General features: G+C 46.3%; 2 protein-coding genes across 3 annotated transcripts; one reads left to right on the top strand and one right to left on the bottom strand.

Moving 5' to 3' along the window:
* Positions 1-397: 397 nt before the first annotated feature.
* Positions 398-11,924, bottom strand: dync1li2 (dynein, cytoplasmic 1, light intermediate chain 2). 2 transcript variants are annotated; one of them, XM_067248703.1, is made up of 13 exons: positions 11,800-11,924; positions 11,112-11,185; positions 10,769-10,885; positions 10,104-10,334; positions 7,483-7,649; positions 6,358-6,451; positions 5,908-6,043; positions 5,683-5,794; positions 5,310-5,369; positions 5,012-5,056; positions 4,772-4,886; positions 4,398-4,532; positions 398-3,558 (listed from the first exon to the last, which is right to left on the bottom strand). In XM_067248703.1, the coding sequence occupies exons 1-13, from the start codon at positions 11,892-11,894 to the stop codon at positions 3,446-3,448; spliced, it is 1,494 nt and encodes a 497-aa protein (XP_067104804.1). In that variant the 5' UTR covers positions 11,895-11,924; the 3' UTR covers positions 398-3,445. The 2 variants fall into 2 exon arrangements, with proteins under 2 accessions (XP_067104804.1, XP_067104805.1); XM_067248704.1 differs by having other exon boundaries at positions 398-3,553.
* A 4,190-nt stretch (positions 11,925-16,114) lies between these two features.
* Positions 16,115-21,033, top strand: si:dkey-56m19.5 (skin secretory protein xP2). The gene is made up of 2 exons (XM_067248702.1): positions 16,115-16,274; positions 19,000-21,033. Exon 2 carries the CDS (start codon positions 19,008-19,010, stop codon positions 20,832-20,834), a length of 1,827 nt encoding a protein of 608 aa, XP_067104803.1. The 5' UTR covers positions 16,115-16,274; positions 19,000-19,007; the 3' UTR covers positions 20,835-21,033.
* The last annotated feature ends 4,440 nt before the right edge of the window (positions 21,034-25,473 follow it).

Below are 25,473 nucleotides of genomic sequence, written 5' to 3'. Positions count from 1 at the left end.
AATAATATAAAGGGTGCCTTTCCCAGTCCGTGCATCTATAGGCTACTAGCCCTCCTACCGTGAGAGCTGGGTGTACAGCCCCATAGTCAAGCTTGTGACACATATGCCGTGTTGTAGTCTACTCTAGGCAGACCACTAGCCTATCGATAAACGTTTAACAATGTAATATTTCGGTTGAAAATGCATATTTATTTGTCTGGTCAATCTGATCCAGGACCAATATATTGTCTACAGTATTGTACATTTAACAAACCCAATTATTCTGTCCTTGAGTACAAATAGGGGCTATATAGGCTACCTGTGAAACTGGTTTGGTTCCATCTAATGCTTTGTGTCACTCAGAAAAGCAGGTTACAATATTATCCCTTGACAAAGATTTGAGCAGAAAATACACGCAAAATAAACAAGCTAACCAAAGGTCTGGATTCTTTGTTTTATTGAAGCCAGGGTATACAGTCACGTTTCCTTATCTTTGTCGGCACAAGAAGCGCGCTCCCACATGGCAGTGCGCTGCAGTCTCTCCTACTATCCTGACCAGGACACACAGGCTGTCGTACTTAGGGTTTTCCCTGGAAGATAAAGCTGTATCGGTCTAGCGTGGGTGTGTTGCAACAAGACTATTAGTCCTAGAATGAAGAGCAGCCTATCAACTGACGGTTGAATTGAATGTTACAGGCTTTGTTACTAATCTTAGGGGGAGGGTAAATCGTATTATAAAAAGTAGTGCAAATTTAAACTCAAGCAGCCTAAAAGTTCATTTTCCTTGCTGTAGCGAATTATTTATTTCAGCAAGGGCAGTAATACATCTGGTCGTATTTTAATGGTCTTGGTCAAAGAAACAGCCATATAGCAATGTGGCTGCCCTGTGAACTGTGAGACAACCAGTCAGCTGTTCTGGATTCTGGTTCATCCGTTCTCTATGCAGAAAAATCAACCCAGATTAAAACTAGAGCTGAATGACCAGCACATGAAAATATAGGGAGCCCTGTTATAACTTATCTGGATAGGAGCTAAGAAAGACATGCTAGGTCAGGAGACTACATGAGGACTAGAAACTAGTAGACTCATGGGTAAGTAGTTACATTGTTAATGTTACAGTATATAATTGTTGTGTCAGACGGATTGGAGTCATCCATACAGGTACTAAGCAGGCAGAAAGTAAAGAAGGTGTAAGTTTACATAAGGGCTATTCAACCTCCCTGTTCAAAAGTGCTTAATTCACCCAATGAAAACCCCTCCTAGCTGTCCCGGATTGTGCTTCAGTTTCCTAATCTCTGACCCAAGAGGAGAGCAGTGACAAGCACCCATCTCCAGCAGAATACAAATCCAAAGTGGTTCTATAACAACCTAAGCATTTCACAACATATTAGTTCATGCAAAACAAAATGTGCCCTTTTCAAACTACTGCCAGCCCAGACTGTCACTGCAGAGTGAAAAGGGATCTTGTGATCTTGTGGTTTTTCCCTTACAGAGCAACAAAGATAGAAAACAGAGACAAGGTCCTGCTGCAGTAGCCAGGCCCAAGGTAGATGGGCTGGGATTCCCCTCTAACTATGACTGAACACCACTGCTCTGCATCTTTGGTTACTGGTGCCTATCATCTGCAGTTTTTAAGCTGTTGGTGCTTTTTAAATGGCAAGTCCAGTAGCTGCTCGTTTTTTTTTTCCTTCTTTCTAAGGTCGTTAAAATCAACGTGACAGTGGAGAAACCTGACCGCAAACAATAAGGAAGACCTAGGGGACTGACGAGAACCAATCACCTGCAATTATTCCATCAAGATTAGAATTATAGTCATTAAGAATCATAACATACATTACTTTTGCAATTTTACAGATAATCTGATATGATACAGTCACACAGTGGATAATATTGTTGAAGCAAAAAAAACAACAGACCATAGGTGTGAGACAACTCATTAAGGACTGGAGAGAAGGCAGACAGAGGGACTAGGGTGGCCTGAGCAGGCAGGTGAGGAGCCACACTCAACTGAACGCCCCAAGGCAAAGTCAACGTAGTCGACAAGCGCTGCAGATGTGGTTTCTACAGGGGAGCCATCTCCACAGCTTCACCACAGAGATGCAGGAATGTTTCATGTGACGAGCCACAGTCGATACATACATTAAAACATGTCAAACTAAAGTATGAGAGGTGGACAAAAAAAGGACAGGACTGAAAATGTCATGTCTACATAGTTCCATTGATCTCTGATTGGCCGCTGGAGTAAGAGGTCAGAGGCTCGTCTGTGTTGGTCTGGGGGGGTACAAGAAACCTTGATGGTTTCAAACACGGTAAAGGCATTATATCTTTTGCTCCTCTGAACGTTATCTAGGCCACGGAAAAAAAGAACATTTCATTTGAAACATTATGAAAAGACCACAGGCATGTATTACAAAAGAAAAAATAATAAAACAAAAATAAATTACTTTAAATGACAGAACAGGACCAAACCTTTAGACCGTTTGTGCTACAGTGCTTTCCCTCCAGAAGCACACAAGCACTTGTACTGGGACACAAGCAGCCAGCTGTGCCAGGCACTTGGGAGTAATAGTAGGAAAGATGCTGCCCAACCCCTCCCTAAGCAGACATACACACCCTCAAACACACACAATCACTCGCATACGCCTGAAGCCAAAACGTAGAGCAGCCTCTGCTGCTAACTCAACTCCTGCCAATTCTAACTCCACCGTTAACTTCACCCTTTTTTTCTTTCTTCTTTTCAATTACAGCATTTCGCATAAAATTTGACCAAAAGCTTGAATTGCAATTTAGCTTCTATTTACAGAACCTTGGTGGCTGACTGGCTGCCATGTTGACTGTCATTAGTGTCAGGGCATCAGTGGCGTTTTTACAGGTTAACATGTAGCTCAGCGTAGGCATGGAAACCGGAAGGCGATGCAGGAGGAGCATAGAAAAGAACAAGGAATTGTCATATAAATACATCAGTATTGGATCTACCTTTTTGTACATACTACATACGCTTGCAAGTATTTTCATTGTTTTTGAACTAATACATATTTAGGCTTACAATTAAATCTTATAATCGCAACCGATTTCCTTCCATACAATTATCTGAACGAGACACCATGGCAGCCCTTGACACACTGCGGTGGGGGGTGGGATGGGGGGTGGATTGCTAGCAGGGAGTGTGCACATTACCAAAACTTGACATCCCCTTGCAAAAAAACCTTTACAAATTGAAGAAACAAGGATATAAACACAGCTATGTCTTCAACATCTCTTTTCTTTTTCTCCATCTTTTTCTCCCTCTCTCCCCTACATTTCACCAATGTATATCCCATAGCATCTGAAACCCAATTTGGCGAAGCCCCCCCCCCCATCTGCTTGCTGACTGATATAAACGTTAGGAGTTGGGTCTTGAGAGTGTCGTCTTTATGCGCGTGGTGTTCTGGAGGGCCTAGCAGTGGACGATGCGGCTGCTGTTGCCTCAGGCCTCGTTCTCCGTGGGAGGGGGGGTGTTGTCCGCTGTTACCATGGCATCCGGTCTGCGAGTCATCCTGTCCAGCTCGGCCTGGACGTCAGTCAAACCCGGCTTCTGCCCTTGGAAAAAATAGAAATAAAAACACAGAGTAATCTCCTGTAGCGTCTGTGGGGCCAGTGTGTGACAACCTGGCAGTCAGCTGACAGACTGTTTTATTCAGAAGCAGGCACAGTTGAGGGAAGGATAGATTGTGAGATGGTTCCATGCCATGCAGTCACTGGCACATCGCTATGGTTTTGCACATGCACAGCTAATAAAGAATCTTCTGATGGTTGATATGGTAAACAGGGCCGGGACAGATACGTATGACAGGACAAGGAGAGGATGAGTGTTTGAGGCAAAGGTAGAACTGCTCCATTATCTTTATCTCATATTTACATATTCAATTTTACTATTAATTGTATCAGTCCCATGAGAACAACAGTTGGCTCCAGTTCCCCAGTTCCACATTCCTTCTATACCCTAATGAGATCCGAATGGACAGTGAGCTCATTCATCTGTTCCTATCATGTTGTGTTAAGATGAACATATGAACACAGTGTTTAGGCTCATATGAACACATGGGGGAATGGGGGGTTAGTATAAATGCATGCTGTTCATGCAGCAGGTGTTCAGAGCAGAGATGCAGCACTGAAATGCGGCACAAGCCAGATTGGGGTCATTCTGTGATGTCACATGGTGATTTTCACAGACAGGGGGAGTTCCATGCAGCATACAGGCCTTTCACCAGCTCCGCCTAGGATCAATGGTTGAGGGGCAGGATAGCCCCACCTCTTCTGGGACCTGCTCTCTTTCCCTTCCACTCACAGGGACAGCATAAGCTGGCTGAGCTGGGGGCCAAAGTCACACCTGGAGGAGGGACAGTGTTGCAGCCTGCACCAGGAGGAGCCAGCCCTACCTGTTTTCTTGGCTGAGGTTTGGACCGGTGTCCCTGGGGAGCCTGTGGTGCTGCCTGGACTACCGGGGGATCCAGTCTTCTTGCTCAGCAGGCTGTTGAAGAAGTTGGCCAGGACGCCCTCATTGGCTGCTGCTCCTGAAGGCCCGCACGCGCACACAGTGATAAGGAACCACATCAAGTCAACGACACACCCACAGTCAATTGCATCTATTTCACAAAAATTTGCCGAACATTGGGACCATACACACAAAAAAGCAAAATCAGGCCGAACATTAAATGATCCAATATCAAGGTTTACATTGTAAAATAATGAGGCCTAAATTAAACAGTCGATAACAGGGCCTAGCCTAACATGAGTGAGAGGGGGTCCTTACCCTTCATGTTGGGGTCAGGCTTCTTGACGGCCGTCATGGGGGAGACGCTGGCCACGTTGGTGGGGGCTCGGCCACTGGGCCTGGGGGAACTGGAGGCTGTCCGTCCTGGAGATTCCTGGAGGGGGTAGATGGAAGAGTTGTTCATGTTATATGCTTTCACATCCAATCCATTTCAGCACTACATATACATGCACAAAGGAAACACTGACATTGGCCATTATATGATGATGTCAGACTTACTGAGGCTCCTCTGGTTGGTGTGGCTGGCTGCTTGGCCAGTAGTGACTTAGAGAGAGAAACACAGGAATATGTCATGAAGCATAACCGATCCAATTTCAAATGTTCTAATGGCTGTGACTGGCATCTGATGGAGCATAGTGAAAGAAGTGGACAGGGCCTTTAGATGGCACCAGAAACACAAGGAGTGCTCTTTGTAAACCTTGCGCCATCTAGTGGTCACAATGTACGGGCTCCAGAAGATGGTGAGGAAGATGGCATATCGGACTCATTACGAGAGTACGTAACCACGACAACCAACCTGTTGCTTCATCAAGAACACCTGCTCGTCCTCTGCATTCACCTCCTTGTCGTGGACCAACTAGAACAGAACACAAGCGCACCCAGAATGTATCCTTGTTGAAGCAAAACAATGTATACTTGTAAGCAAAAAAAACAACAGACCGTAGGTGTGAGACATTAAGGACAAGGAGAGACGGCAGACAGAGGGACTAGGGTGGCCTGAGCAGGCAGGTGCGGAGCCACACTCAACTGAACGCCCCAAGGCAGTCAACGTTGTCGACAAGCGCTGCAGATGTGGTTTCTACAGGGGAGCCATCTCCACAGCTTCACCACAGAGGTGCAATGTACGCTGTGTGTGTGTGTGTCCCCTCCACTCGTTCTGCTTCTCTTACCTTCCTGACAGGAGGCTTCACAATAAAGTCCTCAAAGGGATCCTCAGGTCCAACTGTGGAGAGGTTTTCATGCAGAATACCAATCTTCTTCTCGTTGTCCCAGCCAGATGGACTACAGAGAGACGGGCAAGTGTGTTGCCGTTGGCAACGTAAACATAGAGCAACATAATGAATAATCCCAATCTCATCTCTGTGTTAAAAACAGAGGCAGAATTCTGGACTCACATGAAGACTGCATCTTTCTCCACCACTAAGGCTGGGGTGGTGAACTGGAAGTCGTAGAGCTTGTGGACGATGTATTTATAGAGGAGGTCCAGGTTCTTCTCCTCCTTGACTGAGGTGTAGATGAGCCCTGCTCCGTCTGGGAGGTGGGGTATTAAGGAGGACACACCTGGAACACTTAGAACATCCAGAACAGGGAGCACAGATCAGATACCCCTTTCACACCACCAACCAGGGATTTACCTGGCATATTTAAAGAGTTAGGTTGAGGGTTTGTGAGTGAGAAAACATTCGACAAGGGTATTTTACCATTGTTGACAAGTAAATGTGTTGACGGACGGTTTGAAAGAGAAAGGCTTATTTGGAGTTGCATCACATCAATGTTGTCTATTAAATATGTAAAAGGGGGACAGGGGATTGAGCGCATGTGAGGGAAAGGAGGGTGAAGGATACACTGTAAGCAGAACCGCCGGATGTGAGACTGGATGAAGTCAAAGTGCTCCTCTCTGAAGTCGTGCTCTTTCTCTAAGACGCTGACCGCGTCACACTGAAGGCAAAAAGAAAGGGACAGAAAGGGGGGGCAGATAAAAGGACAGAGAGAGAGAGACAAACAGGGACACAGACAGAAAAAAAAGTAGACTTTTTGTTTGTTGCTGAGCTGAGTCAAGAATGCAGGGCAGTTCTCTCCTGGGGGACATCAAAATGACGAGCAGTAACTGCAGCTCTGGCATGTCCTCCTCGTCTGTCTCCTCCCACACAGCTCTCCATGGAGCACCTCTAGAAGCCCTCCCTCACTTCCTCTTTTCTCTCTCACCGTAGGAAGGAAAAGGCTTGCAGGCCCCACCCTCTTTCTCCTTCTCACTGACACACATAGAAGCACTTCCCCATAGCAACCACTAGATGGAAATCTAGACTATCCCAGTCCCCAGCTGAAGTTCAGAGTCTATGCGTGAGTTTAGCCAAGACTGTCATGAGATCTGGTTGGATATACAGCCACAAGCCATCTAATATTAATAGCCACCTGCATGCCAATTCACCAGTCACAGTCCATTAAACTAAGCTCTCTCCAATCAACTAAGTAGAATAGTTTAGTACTCAAATAGTCTTTAGTACTTTTATATCATCTCAAGTTATGTAGATGTTTTGTAACATCTAGGCCATAGTAGTAGTAGCTTAGCAGAACCCTTTGGAATACTAAAAGCATAATTCTTCATTTAAAAAGAGAAAAAGACACAGAGCTAATTAGAGCAACCTTATTTTTAAGGAGGTGCATCCCAGCACCCCCTGCCCTCCAGGACAGACAGAACACCAGAACAACAGGCCTCTTTCAGCCTCCCCTGGTCACGCAGAACATGTGAAACTGGGATGATGTCAACACTGTGTTCCTCCACACCAAATATTACCCAGAGGGCACAACATAATGGCGAGCTTTCATAGAGGACACTGCCTCAAGGCCCAAACAGGACCAGGACCAAGGACTAGAGACTGCATCAGACCAGACTCCCTAAGCCATGTTAACCAGCTAGGAACTGATTAGATCAATATAGCCACATCACATTGAGATGGAGAGTACATTACCTTGGTGCAGACAACAAGCACTGGGATGCCCAGGTTGTGCGTCAGGGTGTTGTCTCCCAGCGGCAGCACCACACCCTCATCGTCGCCCCCTGGTGGCAAGGCGCGTCTCTGTGGAGAGGAGGAGTTGGCGTCCTCGGGCTCAGAGTACTCCTGGAAGGCCTTTACCACTGGAATACAAAAACAACAGCAGCAACATTCAACATCACCACCACCAGTGAGAATCACAAACACAACAGCAAAGGTTATCACAACACAACACAGGTCAATACAACACATGTACACGCACACAAACACAAATGTAAGCAATCATTTCGGTGGATACTGAAGATGAAGGTTTTTGCATCAAAAGCAACTTCTTTCACTTTGTGTTCTCAACTGAAATGGAAATACGCCCAACTATAGCACACACTGTTGCCAGGCATCAGGCTACTACTGAACCAGAACACAACGAGACACCAGAGACTGGCCTGCAGATCAGAGTGCTTTGTGTGTAAGCACGTGTGTGTTAAGGGGTGGGGACACACACACACACACTTCCTCAGGAACCTGAGGAATGCAGCAACGATGACACACACACAGTCAGGTTGACTTCCTCATCTCACCCTTCTTCCCTACTTAAAGGGGAATGAAAGAAGCAGAAAACAGGACATCCGAGGTGGAGCGGTAGGAAGGGGAGGCTAGGTCTAGGCTGGAGCCGTTAGAACTAGAGGGCAGGGCAGGGGCAGACAGGCTGAGGCAGACGGGCTGAGGCAGGCAGGGCAAAATCCAGCAGTGCTAGAGTTCCACTCAGTCTTTCAAAAATTTCCCAGCTGGCTTTGTAGGCTCCCTCTACAGGAGGGAAGTTACAATGCAGTCTACAGCAGTTGCATAAGCCAGCACAACAATCTGACAACAGTCTGACAACAGTCTGACAACAGTCTGACAACAGTCTGACACTGACAAGCCTTCCTGCTAAGTTAGCAGATATGGGACTGTACGAGGCACCATGATTGTTCAGACCGAACACACCTAGAATTCCGCCTGCTTTACCCACAACCACCTTCTCCTGCTGCTCCTCCTCCTCCTCCGAGACACACCAGTCTGACCCAGGCCTGACCAGCTGCTGTCACAGCTTGAGTCTCTCCCCAGCTCGACTTTGCCCAATGACACATGTGCTCCACAAACAAGGGTGGGGCCCAATCACTTTACGGGGCTATCAACTAGTTCTGCTGCTTTCACTTCACATCTGTAGCCCATAACCAATAGGACTCTGAGGTTAACCATACACGGTAACTCCTGATTCTGTGTTTGGATGCCGGACAGCTCTCCTAAGCAGCTCCACTAAGCAGATGCAGCTCCAGTGTTCAGAGGTGTCCGGCTGCCAGACACCCAGCCCCTTCCCTGCTAACACTGTCTTGTCAGAGTCGGAGAACCATGATGATGCAACACTGCTGTAAGACTGTCTTGACCGGTGCTTGCACATACACACACACACACACACACACTTCATGTGTCTCACTAGAGTGCCATGTTCTGTGCTGACAGGATAACTGACATGTTGTCTGGATACCAGACCGGTGTGCCAAGCTACAGAGCTGGCTCTGTGGCGGGGGAAATCAGCTATCAACAAAGCTGCTGGAATGGCAAGGAGAGTGGGAATGCCAGGCTCAGAATGGTGAGCAGGCCTGGTTAACACGCACAAGAAACACAACCTGCCCTCTGAACTCAGTCATGTTGCACCTCAGTAAAATGTGCAGACCAGCTCAGCTTAGCTTCTTCCTCTTTCACACATCAGTCATGTCAGTTAGTGAGAAGTTTTGTGGTCTGGTCTTTTTACCCAATTCCCCCCTCTCCTACTTCAGGCATGTGGCCTGGTAAGCCATCCTCTATCTCTCGTCAATTTGAAATTATTTGCAGCTTAAACAAAAACAACACTAAGGACATATAATCAAAATGTGATGGTACCAGTCACTTGAAGCTAGCAGCCTCTGGTCCATATCCCCTAGCCTCTAATCTCCAGCCTCTAATTCTTAACCTCTAGCCACTAATCTTCTGCCTACGGTCTCCAACCTCTAGCCTCCGGCCTCCAACACACAGCTGATGATCATGGGCCTTGCTGATGACCCAGAAAGTGATGTGTAAGATCATACGGAGCTTGGTTGCTGTGGCGTGTGCTCTTTCCATCACAATCAAAGCCTATCTGCTTGTTATATCAACTTTGATCTCCTCTGGTATCTTTTGGTGGGATGCTGGCAGAGCAGCACTAACACTATTAAGCCTATTCTACTGGCAGGCTAGTGAGCTACAACATCTATAGTTGTCTCACAAAAGGTGATGTCATCCATGTAGGCATTTTGTGTTATGATTTCAGGATGACAAAGCAGATAGTGGCTGTGCTATATGACATGAGATGACAATAGGTGAACTGTTGTACTAGCAGCCTGCAGACAGACTATAATGTAGATAACCTGTAACATAAGCCTGCTGTTAGCCAAGGAAGTATCAACCTTTGCTGACCTGGGATCAGTGTACCACCTTGTGGCCTGTCAGCATCACCACAAAACACCAAGACCCACTGTAATCAAGAAAGACCCTTAAGTACAACATCCACACCCAGATGAGCTACCACATTTACGACTCACTCTTCTGTTCCATCTCCCTCATCTCCTCTGGGGGAATTTTCAGCTTGTCCAGGTGGTCTCTCAGCACACTGGCCCACTTCTGCAGTGACTCCATGATGCTCCATGGATGAGACATGTCTGCCACGAACACTGCCAGGCTGTCTCCTAGCGACTCGGCTGACACAGCAAACTTGAGCAGGCCTTTGTGGTAGAGGTCCCCGTCTAGGATCCACACGTTACAACGCGTCAGGTCTGCACGGTGGGAATTAATCAGAAAAACAACAATGTAAGAATTTATCTAATCAAATACACTTTTTGTCTTCTTGAATATGCAATTAAAACATAACTTTTCTAAGGGCAACATCATGATAGGTCACTTAAGTGCCATTATAATAGCAGACACACTGGGATTCTCGTGTTCCTCAGCCTTACAACTATTTTAATGAATAAACAGGAACAGTGTTTCAGCCTCCCAAATTGTCTGGTGTTTCCTTAAAGGAGGGTTAAAATAAAGGGGATGAGAATATGAAAAGATGAGTGTAGCAGAGATGAGAGGATTAGGAGTTACAGAAGTAGTGAAAGAATGAGAAGATGAACTGTGGGGATTAGATAAGAGGAAAAGAGAACAAGAATGGAAGAACAGATGAGAGGGTGAACATGAAGGAGAAGATGTGAAGAGAGCTCACCATCTCTGTCTTCGTCATGGACATTTAAGTACAGGTATTCCAGCCCTCTGCCTTTTTTGTTGTGGTCTGCTCCTTGAAGCTTTCCCACAAGAGTTGTCTTCCCTGAGCCATCCTCTCCTGAACATAGGGGCAAACACACAGCTTTCAGACTCAAAACGCAGTCAACAACCAAGCAGACCTCCATCACCACACTGGTCTTCCATAAAAATAGACATTGTTTCAGCCAAGTATTACAAGCCTATGTCTACCACGTCTAGTCACTTTGCCTGTTTTATTTATCTGCAAACATCATGTAGGACCGAAATATTGTAATGCCTTCAGCAAGCATGCAATCTCTACTTACCAAATATCAATATATTTTTCCCGGATGGCAACTTTGAACTTGAACGAGTTGAAACCTCACTAAGAATGGAAGTCCTGCGTGAAGAAGATACGTTATTATTCTAGCTATCTGGCTAACTTTGCGAGCTAGCAACTAAGCTAAGGTAGATAAATAGGCTGAAACCGAGTTGACAGCATCTGCTTGTATGCTGTCAAGTAGAGGTTAGCTAAAACTAGAAGTAGCAAACCATTACTCGCCAGGGTAGTGCTAATAGTGTTACCGTAGCTCATTTCTGCACACCACTAGCTTGCCGAACACTCCCTGCAACCTGGGTCCGTTGCAGCTAGTAGCGAAGTAACTCGCTTGCTAGTTAGCAAGCTGGCTAGAGAAGGAGCACAGCAATCTCTGCATAGCCACCTTTTGCTATTGATATGGGGTTATTACTGATTATATTTAGAAGAGGCAGACAACAAGTGAAAAATGGAAATCTAATGCCTTAAAGTCAGATAGAAATTACTGCTAACTGTCAGTTAGCTGAGCTAGCTTGCCACTGTAGCAGCTACCCAGCCTAGTTTTCTGGCTGTTTTGGCATCCCGGGCCGGTTTTGAGGACCAACCGGCAGTGACAAAGCAGATTGAATTTGACCGTTAGTAGGTTTCCCTTGAATAAAATGGCACACGCGTGACTATTCAGAAGTACTTCAACTTGCCATAGGTTTTGTCCTTCCTCGTCTTCGTTGTTATTCTCCATGGTATCGCCTGCTCCGGCTGCGCCCAGCAGCTTTTTCTCCAGAACGGGAGCCATCTTCTCTCTAACCACAAAGGGAGAGGCGCTGTTTGGGCGCCCTAGGACCTCGTATCTATAAAGTCAACACGATTTATCATAAGACATGCCGGCGGTGAACAGTGTGGGGCTCATCAGGCTTACACAAAACCACGACGCTGTTTGGTATTCCGTATTCCGTATAGCAAATGTCACTTCTTAAAATCCCTACAAAGCTATACCAGGCCTACTCGTCTTGTAATTAAATGTTTGGAGTAGGCTACTATGTACATATTAAACGTAGACAGCGACACGTGTAGGCCTATCTATGCATTTTTTTATTTGACTGAACATACGAATCAGATAGCAGTTAGCAAACTCACAGCGATAAGCGTAAGATACTATAATACAATTTTGTTGTTCAAATATGACCGCTTAACTCGTTTGATCAGTAGACATTCGTGTGATAAATCGAGTGTACCTATTGTGAACCCTGCCCTATACAAACTTCAATCTATTTTATGAAATACAAAATTGCCATAACAGAAAATGTCATGCCAACTAAAAATATCATATAAGCTATTTTGAATAGGTTATTTTAACAATTTTGTTCAGGCATCATTGCTGAAAGCACAGAACGCGTTGGCTTGAATGATGTCATCCTTTCGAGCGGTTTTGTATTGTGCATTGTCTATAACGACTGGTCCAGATCCACTTTTGCTAGTCTGGCCCCAACACTGTTGGCCACGAATGTGAAAGGGAGCGCTGACTGTGCATCAGTTGAAATCCGAAGAGAGTAAATAGGCTCATTAGACAGGAGCGCCCCCTGTTGGCGTAATCTGGAAAGGTATAGCGGGTGAAAGGAACATGGTTCCTTCAAAATACATTCATAGAGTAAAATACCTTAAATTTAAACCTAACTGTAAAGTATTTATCTCCAATTTACGTTTAGAATTGTCATCACTTCAAAAATCTCAAATAAAAAGCTTTTAAAACATCCCGTATTGTAGATATTGTCTTTTTCTTTTTATCTCCCCCACTTTTTCTATTGTAATAAGAATCTGCTAATAAATAAGAGAACATGCTTCCGCAAAAACACATTCACACGCACTCCTCTGCTACAATGAGCTGCACCACTGCTATAAACCCAATTTAGATTCAACGGATAACAACCAGGTGTTCGTAGAAGATCGTGTGTTTCAGTGTCTCCAGAGAGATTTTTTAAGAATCACAAAAGAGAGAGAACGACAGAGAACAGACAGAGGAAGTGATTTAGGGTGATTTGTGTGACTTACTTACAGTAAAAGTTTTATAAATAGGCTAATAATAGACACAATGTTACACGTTTTAATTAACTGTGTAGCTTGTGCGTTTACAAAATTAATTCTCATTTGTCAGTTTGCTTCAAATGGGTTTGTAACTATGTTGGTAACTAGGCATAATAGTTAGTAACTATGTGTTCAAATGTATAATCAGGTCCTCAATCAGAGTATAGTCCTCAGTGCCACTCAGTGTGTGTTACATGGTTGCATCATATAAGCACACATTCACAAGACATCTGACAACCTTCACAAACGCATGTCATTTACTTAATGATCATCAGGTCATTCAGTACTGCTTTCAACCAGTTCAAACCAGAAGGACACCAATCAATAACTACATCTTGTCATCCCTGCAGGCAATATACATTACTGCAGATGTCAGGCAGAGGGAAATAAGAGTCATAAATTACTGTTGAAATGGCAGGGGAATACTCTTGACAGAAGGGAGTCTGTCACTGAGGCTGTGGCTGGGAGGCCGGGAGCATTGGAGACTGGCCCTGTGGCTAGGACTGGAGCTGGTGCAAGGAGTCTGGGTCTGGGAGGTCAGGGCTGAGCCTGAGTGCTGTAGCTGGCGCTAAGGGTGAGGCTGGGGCTGAAGCCGGGGACGGGGCTGAAACCAGGGCTTGGGCTCAGGCTGGGCGGGTATAAGAAGTGGTGATACCCCTGAGAGTATGCCAGGATCTGAGTCATGTGAAACCTGACCTTCCCCCATCCTCACTGTACCAAGGACTCCACAGAACAACAACAGAAGAATATCCTTCTCACTTTAGTACCAAGGCTTAAGAGAAACAAGACCCTCTTCCTCAGCAGAGCTACAGTCAATTGCTTACTTTCCGTCAAGCAACACAAAACATTTCTGCAATGCAATGCACTTGTCTTCCTTACTTATTTGTTCTCCTGCATTGATGAGAGCTGATACCTTCAGTATTTATTTTCAAATGTTGATATTGAGCACAGGCTTCACATCTTTGGAGTGGCAAACTGTTTCAGCCTGCAAGCGTACCCTTCTTCTCCTCAGAGCATGTTCCTTTTGCTTTTTTTCTGTCCATCAGCATACACCTGATACTAGTTTAGTCAAAAGTTATTCAGTTTCAATCCAACTGAAATTTATAATTATGTTTGTACAATCATTTATCCATATATTCATATGGTTGCATGCTGTGCAAGGTGATGCACTTTCATAGTTGTAACACATGGGGGGGCTGTCCACACGGTAATGATGTTAGAGCGTCAAAGGAAACTAATGATTGATTGCATATGCTGTTTTTAAAGAGACACACATGGGGTAGGGAACTTTCTGTTTATAAAAAATAGAACTATAGTCAAGGCTATGCTTTTTTTTCTTCACTTTTGAACCATTCAATGATGTGTTGTACTGAAAACATGGTGGTACTACTAAGAATCAACATATTAACTAACAGACGGTGTAATTTGCCATGCTTCTCAGAAATTGTGCTTCTGTGGTCACAATTTCAGGCTAAGGTTTCTGAATCATTGTCACTCCCTAATTCCCCAGGAACCCTTGTCAATAGGATACAAAGATGGCGGGATTGGACAGGGAATGCATGGAATTAAACACTCAATTTTAGCTGCTTAGTTGTAACCCGTCAATCCCTCCTCTCTCAGTCGACTAATAAGTACATATAATGAATGAAACCTTGTCCATTCACTTGAACGTGACACAACTCTGTAGTCACACAGAATACAACGTTTGTCAGATGTCAGACCTGGACCCAACACTAAAGTCTTGAAAAAAAAATCTAAGATGATCAAAACCCATGTCAGCTTCTGCTTGTCCTGGTGAAGATAAAGAAAGCTGATCCAGCCTGGAGAGTACTTCTTTGCTACAGACATACAGGTTTGAGGTCACATGTCTGGTCAGCTAGGCATGCCTCCATGTTCAGAATCTCATTAAAGCACAGCCCCAACATTAACACATAGCAGGCAAGTGGCACCAAGGTGACACACGCCTAGACGGTTCAGATGGAAACTCATATTGAGAATGACCTTTCTGCCCTCCTGCCCTTGAAAGCAATTACTGACGCCTCGAGCTTGTTCCTATAACACTGTGTATAGGGCACTAGTAGTGAAGGACACCGTGTATAGGACACTAGTGCATAGACCAGTGTGTAGGACATCAGCATATAGGACACCAGTGTAGAGGGCAATGTGTATGGCATTAGGTATAATAGGACACTTGTGTTTAGGACACCAGTGTTCAGGACAGTGTATAGGACACTAAGTATAGGACACTTGTGTATAGGACAGTGTGTAGGGCACTATATATGGGACACTAGGAGTGTATAGAACACCCGGATCAGACACTATGTTCCCGGGCTTGAGGCCACGTGAGGGTGGTCACCAGTCAGACCTATAGAGTAAAGGTGGAAAGTTGTGTAACTAAGGCAAACAATTTATCACCACCTATTGCTAATATTGGTGGACATGTGGCCCACTTTCATTCTGTGATTCTATAGTGCGTTGTTACCATAGTGAACTTGGGAGTACTAATCTAGTACAAATTTAGTGAGCTAACAGTCCCAACTAACAAAATCAGTGTTGCGTAATATTATGTAATGTTAAACATTCCTCTCGAAGTCACCAAGCTGGGTAAAAGACCCCTCTATGTTCTTCAGCCAGTAAACCCACTGGAGGGAGGGGGAGTGGGAGTGGGGGAGTCCTACCCACCATCTTATCAAGCTCCATTGGCATATTAATCAAGAAAATTCCCAAGGACAGGGTTGAGGTAATGGACATTTAAAAAAGTGAAATAAGAAGTAAATTTGATGAAGGAATTAAACCCATACACTCTAGAGAAGTGTGTATCGAGAGACGAGGGTCTGGGAGGAGGGGTTAGGGGTTGGGAGGCTATAGATTGAGTCGGCTGGGTAGGGTAGACTGTGATAGCGACAGATGTCTTACAGCGTTTGGAGACACTCTCAGGAACAGCCCAGTCCGTGATTGTACCTCAGGGAGCGCAGAGGATTTAAAGCAGCTGTCAATTGCGAACTTTCATTCTATTGTTAGTTGCTGCTCGGTCTTACACGGGAATAAACAATACCCCAATCTCCTTCTGTGAAGGTTCAAGTCAGATATCCAGGTAAGTAAACTTTCCATTTCAGTCACTGGTCAAATTTTTACGGATTACAGTTGGGAAAGTGGATTCAGTCACATTTTTCTTTTAAAAATGAATAGAGGAACGTGGACGAAACTGGCCTAATTGTTGATAAATAAATCTAATCATTTATGGGTTTGAATTTAACACTAACAATCTGTAAAAAACTAATCGCACTAAAACGTAGTAGCTTATAGTAACTAATTACAAGCGGATAGGCTAAAATGTGAAAAAAAGAGAGGTATCAGCTACCACACTAGGAGTGTTGCGGACTCGTTGCCAGAACCGCAGTCTGCTAATGAATCAAATGAGGTTCAACTGTCAAATGGCCAAAGCATCGAGGCACACGTTTTCAAATAATAATACTGTGAAAAGCGTCCTGTTATTTTTAGACAGTTGTTGGCGAGCAGTAGAAAAAAATACCAAAAAGAGAGGAAACACTGAGGGAGGCAGCGGGGGGTAGGTGGGTTAGCTTAAAATCAGGTTGGGGGTGGAGAGTGAGTCTTGGTGCCTGAACTGTATATACTGACCTGTTACACCAACTAGTTTTATATTTTACATCAGCAGCAGATCCCACCAGTAGCCTATCCTGTTATACGTCGTAGTATCGAAACGTTACTGAAGGTTAAAATCACAGCTGAGGGTCTCAGCTTCAAGCTCAGCGCACACGCAACTGATCCCATTATATTGGTAACAGCTCTATTCCACTAGACTGTAAACACGAGCGAATCTACTGCCCATACTTTATTGAGTTTTACACAAAACACACGGGTTTATCCACTGATCTCGTGCGGTGAGGAGTTTCTGCACTTACGGTCATTGATCCCGTGGAAACCTGCCTAATGGGTTCTTTATAAACCGTGAGAGGCAAAGAAACATTTCGCCTCATTATGTTGTCTAGTCTATTGTTCTTTTGTACAATGTAATCAAGAGAATGAGTTTATAGGCTACAGTTTATTTTGCTGTGAGTGCACATTTCCTCCGCGTCAAATAAAAGGATTGAATTAATGGAGCTAAAGCCGCTGGAGGAAGCAAGGTAATTGGCTAGAAAAAGTGACGCTGCAGTATAACGGAGTACCAGTCTGCAGTAAAGGACACCCTAGTTGCCAAAATCAGTATTACCACGAGGACATCCATGCCAATCGCTACTGTTGCCTGTTTGGGTCTGGAGGATCCGCCTAAGATCCCGTTTGCTGCAGTTGTATTCAAACACCGCCCCCTCCCCCGTTAACGGTGTGATGACAGCCAGATAGAGAACGGTCAGTGCTGTTGCTGAAACCTCTCTTTCTCGACAGGTGGCGCGGTAATAGATTTTGTAGATCAAACTGTTAAGGCCTAGTAACCTGTATTGAGGCAGTCCAAACAAGTATTCTTATTCACGCATAAAGACCATGAGGTCTACTACAATCATTTAATCGTATAACTGTCTTTCATGGTTGACTCATAGGTATACTGTATCTGCAACTATAAATATTTGACAGAGCAGTGAGAAGGTAGGACTATTATGCTCTAAGACACTGTCACACACATATAGGCCTGTGTCGAAACAGAAGCTCCAGTTCTCTGGCCTCTGGGGGAAGTTTCTCACTGTCAAAATGGTCCCTTCCTCGGAAATGCTAAACAGTTTGTGGAATGCACCGATCTGTGAGTTGGTGAGTGAATGAGTAAGGGAGTCAGTGAATGAGTGAGAAGTCAATGAGTGAATGAGTGAGAAGTGAATGAGGAGTCAGGTGACTGAGCGGTTAGGGAATCGGGCTAGTAATCTGAAGGTTGCCAGTTCGATTCCGGGCCGTGTCAAATGACGTTGTGTCCTTGGGCAAGGCACCCTACTTGCCTCCCTGTACTTACTGTAAATCGCTCTGGAAAAGAGTGTCTGCTAAATGTACATGTGAATGACCTTGGTACCTAAATGGCTTGGGATACGAAATGCATCAGGTATACAATGTGACGCAGATTTATTTTTTGCTTCAGGCAGTTTTGTTCACCAATACAATCTACTTTCAACCTAGATGCGAGTGAGTGATTGTACTAAAATGCCTCTCTGACAACAAATCCCCCATACATTTGGAGGCTTAGACCGCTTATGTGTGTATGTGTGTCTGTGTGTGCAAGTGTGTGTGTGTATGTGTGTGTGCGAGTATATTGGTGACCATATTTGTGATCATACACTCTTGTGTGAAGGTGACTCCAGTGACACTAACAGAATGCCTAAATGAAGCTGGTGTGGTGTGTAACAACACAATCTTATCCACACCTTCTCTAAGTCTTATGTAAATCTTCCAACTAACCAGATCCAGAGCACAGAAGCATTATCAGGGTCCAAGTTCGTATTGACTGAACACTCACATGAAGCCTACTGTGAATAACTCTGTAGGTGACCGGGCTGGTTTAACAGGTCCGATACGTCTAAATGATGTCAGAATCTCCTCTCTCTCTCTCTCTCTCTCTCTCTCTCTCTCTCTCTCTCTCTCTCTCTCTCTCTCTCTCTCTCTCTCTCTCTCTCTCTCTCTCTCTCTCTCTCTCTCTCTCTCTCTCTCTCTCTCTCTCTCTCTCTCTCTCTCTCTCTCTCTCTCTCTCTCTCTCTGTCACCCCTAGTTGCTCTCCTGTGTAAGACACTAGACTGGTACAAGACTGGTACCAGACTAGATGATTCTAGTCTGGTACGAGACTAGAGTTGTTCCTAACCCTGCTATTATTCATCGCTCCCCAGGAGTCGGTATGGGAGGCAAGCTGAGCAAGAAGAAGAAGGGATATGACGTCAGCGACCCAAAGGATAGGAAAGATGACATTACAGCGGCGGCGGTCAGTGCCGTTGAGTCCGTCAAGGCTGCCGTGGTGACTGCTGCCCCGGCACCCATTGCTGAGGTGACTGAGGAGGCGGCTACAGTTGCGGCCACAGCGGTTGAGTCGGCGGTGGTGTCGGCGGTTGCAGCAGTGCAGGAGGCCGCACAAGAAGCTGTGATGGCTGTACAGGAAGCTGTCACCGGAGGGGAGGAGCCAGCGGAACCTGCACCTGCAGAGAAGGGCACTGCAGAACCTGAGGCCGCCCCAGAGGAACCGGCCCCTGCAGCTGCTCCAGAGGAACCTGCTGCCTCAGAAGAGCCTGCCCCTGCTGCTGCCCCAGAGGAACCGGCTTCCCCAGAGGAACCGGCTCCTGCTGCTGCCCCAGAGGAACCCGCTGCCCCAGAGGAACCTGCTGCCCCAGAGGAACCGTCCCCCGCTGCTGCCCCAGAGGAACCTGCTGCCCCAGAGGAACCGGCCACCGCTGCTGCCCCAGAGGAACCGGCCCTTGCAGCTGCCCCAGAGGAACCCGCTGCCCCAGAGGAACCGGCTGCCCCAGAGGAACCGGCCCCCGCTAATGCCCCAGAGGAACCCGCTGCCCCAGAAGAACCTTCCCCTGCTGATGCCCCAGAAGAACCAGCCCCTGCTGCTGCCCCAGAGGAACCTGCCCCTGCAGTGGCTGAGCCAGAGCCTACTGCATCAGAGGTCCCTGAGGAGCCAGAAGCTCCTTCTCCAGAACCTGCTGCCCCAGAGCCCACACCAGAGACTGTTACTGAGCCTGAGCCTGAGCCTGAATCCCCACAGTCCCCAGCAGAGCCAGAACTAGAGACTGTTACTGAGCCTGAGGTCACACTGGCTGTTTCTTCACCTGCGCCCGAGCCTGTGGCTGAAGAAGAGGTGGCCCCAGCGGTAGAGGCTGCACCAGAAGAACCTGAACCAGAACCTGCAGCTGAGCCTGAGCCTGTTACTGCATCTTCTGAGGCCCCAGCAGCAGCAGAGGTCCCAGCTGAGAGGCTTGCCCCAGAGGCCCCCAGCGAGGCAGAATCCATCCCAGAGATAGTCATCTCTGAATCAGCCTCTTCCAACGAGATCTCTACTGAGGTCCCAGCACCTGAGGTCCCAGCACCTGAGGTCCCAGCACCTGAGGCCCCTGCACCAGAGCCTGTAGCTATAGTTGAGGTCCAGGCTGAGGCCCCTACACCAGAGCCTGTAGCTACAGTTGAGGTCAAAGCTGAGGCCCCAGCACCAGAGCCTGTACCTATAGTTGAGGTCCAGGCTGAGGCCCCAGCACCAGAGCCTGTAGCTACGGTAGAGGTCCAAGCTGAGGCTCCAGCACCAGAGCCTGTAGCTACAGTTGAGGTCAAAGCTGAGGCCCCAGCACCAGAGCCTGTACCTATAGTTGAGGTCCAGGCTGAGGCCCCAGCTCCAGAGCCTGTAGCTACGGTAGAGGTCCAAGCTGAGGCTCCAGCACCAGAGCCTGTAGCTATGGTTGAGGTCCAGGCTGAGGCTCCAGAACCTGTGACCCAATTACCAGAGCCTGTAGCTGAGGTAATGGAGGCCAAGTTGGAGAACGGGGAGGTGGAAAGTGTGAATGGAGAGGCAGAGTCTGCAAAAGGGGGCTTGGCTCAGGCAGAGGAGGTGGTCTTCCAGAGTGACTGTGAACTGAAAAAGGAGCTGTCCCTGTCAGGAGGGGCCCCTGAGGGCCCGGAAGGCATTTTGGAGTCCCTCAGCACTTCAGCCAGCCAGGCAGTGGACCTAGTCTGAGGACAAGCCACAGGACTATCCCTCCTCATCTCTACAGGCGCTGAAGATCTGACACTGCAACGTCCGCTCTGAGGACTCTGGACTATGGAAGCATTCTGGTTAACCAAAAATGTACACAACACAAACCACTCGAGGAGAAAGAATGTGTGAGACAGATGGAGAGAGAGAGAGAGAGAGAGAGAGAGAGAGAGAGAGAGAGAGAGAGGAGAGAGAGAGAGAGAGAGAGAGAGAGAGAGAGAGAGAGAGAGAGAGAGAGAGAGAGAGAGAGAGAGAGAGAGAGAGAGAGAGAGAAAGATAGAGAAAGAAAGAAAGAAAGATAGAGAGTGCAATATTTAGAGGGAAGATGGGATTAATGTGACTCCCACCCTGTTTCTGAGGGGCAGCCTGTAGGATACAAGTTGGATTTATGAAGAGATAGATGAGATGTAAGAGTGGAGACAAAAGCCTCTGGACAGCAGAATGAAACAGCCTGGACTTTAACTATGGTAATTATGAAAAGAAAAAAAGAAAAGTCTTGTCTGGGTCTGAGCCTGATGATAATTAATGGTTTATTGGAATAGCATTCCATAGTATATAATCTAATTTAGAATTGATCATATCCTGTCCATAACTATATGAAAAGTCCTAGATGAAATGTTTTGGCCTTTTATATACTTTGCAAACTGTGAGGAATGTTTATCTGATGGTTGCCGAGAATAAAGACGGTTCTACTCTACATGAATCATCCATCCTTCCTTCCTTCCTTCCTTCCATTAATTTTTTTCCAAAAAAACCTCAACAGACGATTTCCCCATGCACAGGATCTTTGGATATTGGAGGTTATATTTGACACACACACACACACACACACACACACACACACACACACACACACACACTCTGTCTGTCTCTTGTCTTTGACACCAGCACCGGCTCCCATCTCACCCAGCTCCCAGGAAGCAGCAGAACACTCTCCACACAGTTTACAGACGGAGAAAGGAGAGGTGAAGGGATGGGGGAAGGGGCTGGGATTCTAGCAGGGGGCAGGGATGCAAATGGGGGATGGGGGTTGAGATGAAAGAGGGGGGGAGAGAGATAGAGACAGAGAGAGAAGAAAAAGTCTTGATTCAACCCAGAGGAAGAGAGGACAATCATAGGAGAGGTGAGGAAAAGAAAATGGGACTGGGTATAATACCAGTCAGGACCATACTGTGACACTCTCACACAAACACACATACTTTCACACACACAGGCAAGAGGCAATACTTCCCACATAGGCGCCAAAGCACATGCATTAGCGAGAGGGAGTGAAATGATTTGTGTTGAGGTTGGCATTAGAGTGTGTGTGTGTGTGTGTGTGGTTTGTCATAGTATTGTCCTAAGTGATATAATACCCAGTCCCATTTTCCACATCTAATAAGAAAGTGCCCTGGCGGCCAGGGGGTGGGAGAGAGACACGTGGGTTTGGTGGGGACCAACCCCCCCCCTCTCTTTTTCTCTCTCTTTTTGTCAGAAGTTTCCAAAGCAGATGAATGTAAGGTAGTCAACAGAGCAGCCTCGTGGTGTTGCGGGGAGTGGTGTGTATATGTCAGGTCAGGGTCACTACTGCTGTTTATGTAGACTCTAAAGCATGAATTCCCATTCTCTCACTGAGAAGTTGGCTCTGTCTGTGTTATTCAAATGCTGTTTTTCTCCCCTACATAACATTCTACAGGTTACTAAACACAGAACTCTTTTTACGTTGAGGCTTCTAAAAACTTTACACTGGTCCTGAGGGTTACCTTCTCCCCTGAATAACCTCCACTCAATGCATCCTTTGAAGGGGGAGGAGGGCAGAAACAACCTCTAAAACCCCACGCTTATGTAACCAGGGCCAGGAAACTCACCGAATCAGATATTAAACAACTGCCTGTTTGTCTGTACCTAGAGCCAGTGGGACAGCTCAGAAAGGGGCGGATTGAACATAAAGAAACCCAGTCTTTGTTAAAGGGATAGTTCACCAAAATATTTTTATATGACAACTTATCTTCGGGGAAGCTGCTTAACACATGCACCTTTTTCTCTCTCTCTGTCTTTGCCTTTCTTTTCCATGTTTTCCTTTTCATCCCCTTTCTTTCTCTCTCTCCTTCTCTTTCTCCTTTTCAAGAGTATCTCCATGCATAGATGTATAGCCTGTCTGCTACCCATTGCATAGTTTTGGTGCTTAGCTATATTGCCTGGCAACACCAACTTTATGCCCTCTGTCGCCTGGCAACAACAACACTATGCCCTCTATCCTTCTATAGGGTGGCTCTGTGCCTGGAACAGGCCTGGTGCCACCATACTGCCACCTCATTACACAGCTGAAACCCACTTCCTGTTCCCTTGTGTTGCTTTAGCTGCTCTTCACTGGAGCCTTGAGGAGAGAAACACAGAGAGGAACGTGTCCTCCATCTAAAGCCTAGTATATTGTCTGTGTGTGTGTTGTGCAGGACCAGCTACAGTCAGTTAAACTCAAAGTATACTTAACATATGGTAAAATAAAGCATTGTCCCACAAAGTGCTTACAATCAGGAAGTGTCCAGCAGAGAGAGAGAAAGAGACAAAAACTGAGAAATAAACCAAAAGTAAGAGAGGAAAAAGGGAAGTTGAGTAAACCAACATCCTCATGAAACCTACAACCCCACGGTCCCCCCACCCACCCCACACCAACTGCTCCCCCTCCCACCCTGATATGTTGACCACCTTCTACAGAAAATCTGCAATATTGTGATACTTAACAGCACACACTGTGTCTCTGTCTCCTCCCTGTCTTCGCCCCCTATCCCTACTTCTCCATCTGCACATCTGTCCTCATGTCTGTGTGTGGAAAGAAGACCAAGGAGAGGGGAGGAGAGGTGAGGGGGGTGGAGAACGGTGGAGAAGGGGAGGAGTGTGGGTGGAAAAGAGGGTGAGGGGGTGAAGGAGGAGAGTGGGAGGACAAAGGGAGGAGAGGAGCGGAGAGGGGAGGAGTGGGGGTGGAGAAGGAAGGAGATGGGTGTGGGGTATTGATCCAGGAGGGTAGCCTAATGGCTACTGAGCACACAAGATCCCCTCTCTTTAATCATTACTTCCTACACACAATCTCTTTTACTATCTCTTTATTTCTCTATCTGACTTTCTCTTTCCATCTCCCTTTATCTCTTTTCTTGTTGTAATACACACCTCTGCTGCTCTATCCTTTCTCTCCCTCACTCCTCTCCTCTCTTTTTACTTATGCTCTCTATATACCCCACCCCCACCCCTGACTGTGCTGTGCTGAGCATGCACTTTGAAGCAGACCAGACCAGTGTGTACGGGGAAGCAGAGTTGTGTGTGTGTGTGTGCGTGTACATGCATGTATGTGTGTGTGTGTGGGTGTGTGGGTGTATGCATGTTTAAGTGTGTGGTTCCTCTTCAGAGTGCTGATCACAGGAGTCTGAATGGACAATGAGGATCCAGCCTTTGTCAGACTGCCCAACCCCCTCTCTCCTTCAGCACAGGAGAGAGAGACGGAGAGAGAGGGAGAGAGAGAGAGGGAGAGAGAGAGGGAGAGAGATAGTATTGCATGATCTGACACTCAATCATTCCAGGCCATTAAATTAAGAAAGAACAGGAGTCCCAGCTCTCTTTCTCTGCAGAAGGGAGTATCAAATGTGTTTAGTAGTAAATGCATTGTTTTAATCCTCCAATTCTTAGTAGGGTTAATTTTGAGTTGTGTCTGAAGGCACTGCACAAATGAACAGGCACTTGAAAGCGTTTGTGTGTGTGTGTTTTAGATTAAAGATTAAAAATCTGCGGTCACCTTCATCCTAGCAGGTGACTGTAGAGCTCCAGGAACACTTAGCCACCAGCCTCTCAGTCTCCCAGCTTTTCAATAACTTGTTCCTTCCATCCTCTCTTTCACCCTCTCTCTCTCCCTTTCACGGCCTCTCTCTCTCTTTCACCCTCTCTGTCTCTCTCTTTCTCTCCCTCCCTGACTTTGCGCCCTTCAGCCTCTCTTTCAGTTTTCAATGAACCATGAGAGACATCAGTTGATCCAGCTACCACAGGCATCAGGATTCATCAGAATGCAGCTCAGCTCCTAACCAATTTTATAAGGCTTGAGCTTAGTAAATGAACTCATTGACTGCTTGACAGGGTGCATTCTTGACTGGTTGACTGGTTGACTGATTGACCGGCTGAATGAATAGTTGGTTTGATATACTGTATGGTTGGCCTGGCTGGTTGACTGGTGGCTTGGTTGGATGGATGTTTGACTGTCTGGATGATTTGCTGGCTAGCTGGCCTGCTTGCTAGCTGAGTGACTTGCTGTCTAGATGTTGACTGACCGGCTGGTGACTTAGCAGAATCCCAGCTCCTGTGACTGTGAAGCCTGAGTGCCTGGTGAATTATTCATAATGGAGAAGACCACTACACCGAGGGGAGGGGGAGACAGAGAGAGACAGAAAGAGAGAGAGATGAGAGAGAGAGAGAGAGAGAGAGAGAGAGAGAGAGAGAGAGAGAGAGAGAGAGAGAGAGAGAGAGAGAGAGAGAGAGAGAGAGAGACTGCCCTCTCTGTCCTTGGGTAGGTAGGCTGTATATCAGTTGTGTATCAAGGTCTTTCCTGTCAACTGCCTGCAGTCTTTTCTACAGGTATAGCGTGTGTGTTTATGTGTTTATG

Source organism: Osmerus mordax, chromosome 13 (genome assembly GCF_038355195.1).
Source record: "Osmerus mordax isolate fOsmMor3 chromosome 13, fOsmMor3.pri, whole genome shotgun sequence".
NCBI lineage: Eukaryota > Metazoa > Chordata > Actinopteri > Osmeriformes > Osmeridae > Osmerus > Osmerus mordax.
This window is presented reverse-complemented; position numbering and strand designations above follow the sequence as displayed.

Coding starts and splice junctions, on each gene's coding strand:
- dync1li2 (XM_067248703.1), bottom strand. CDS start 11,894: ATGGCTCCCGTTCTGGAGAAAAAGCTGCTGGGCGCAGCCGGAGCAGGC. Junction 10,335..10,768: donor CCATGACGAAGACAGAGATG/GTGAGCTCTCTT, acceptor CCCACCGTGCAG/ACCTGACGCGTTGTAACGTG. Junction 6,044..6,357: donor CCGGCGGTTCTGCTTACAGT/GTATCCTTCACC, acceptor CCCACCTCCCAG/ACGGAGCAGGGCTCATCTAC.
- si:dkey-56m19.5 (XM_067248702.1), top strand. CDS start 19,008: ATGGGAGGCAAGCTGAGCAAGAAGAAGAAGGGATATGACGTCAGCGAC.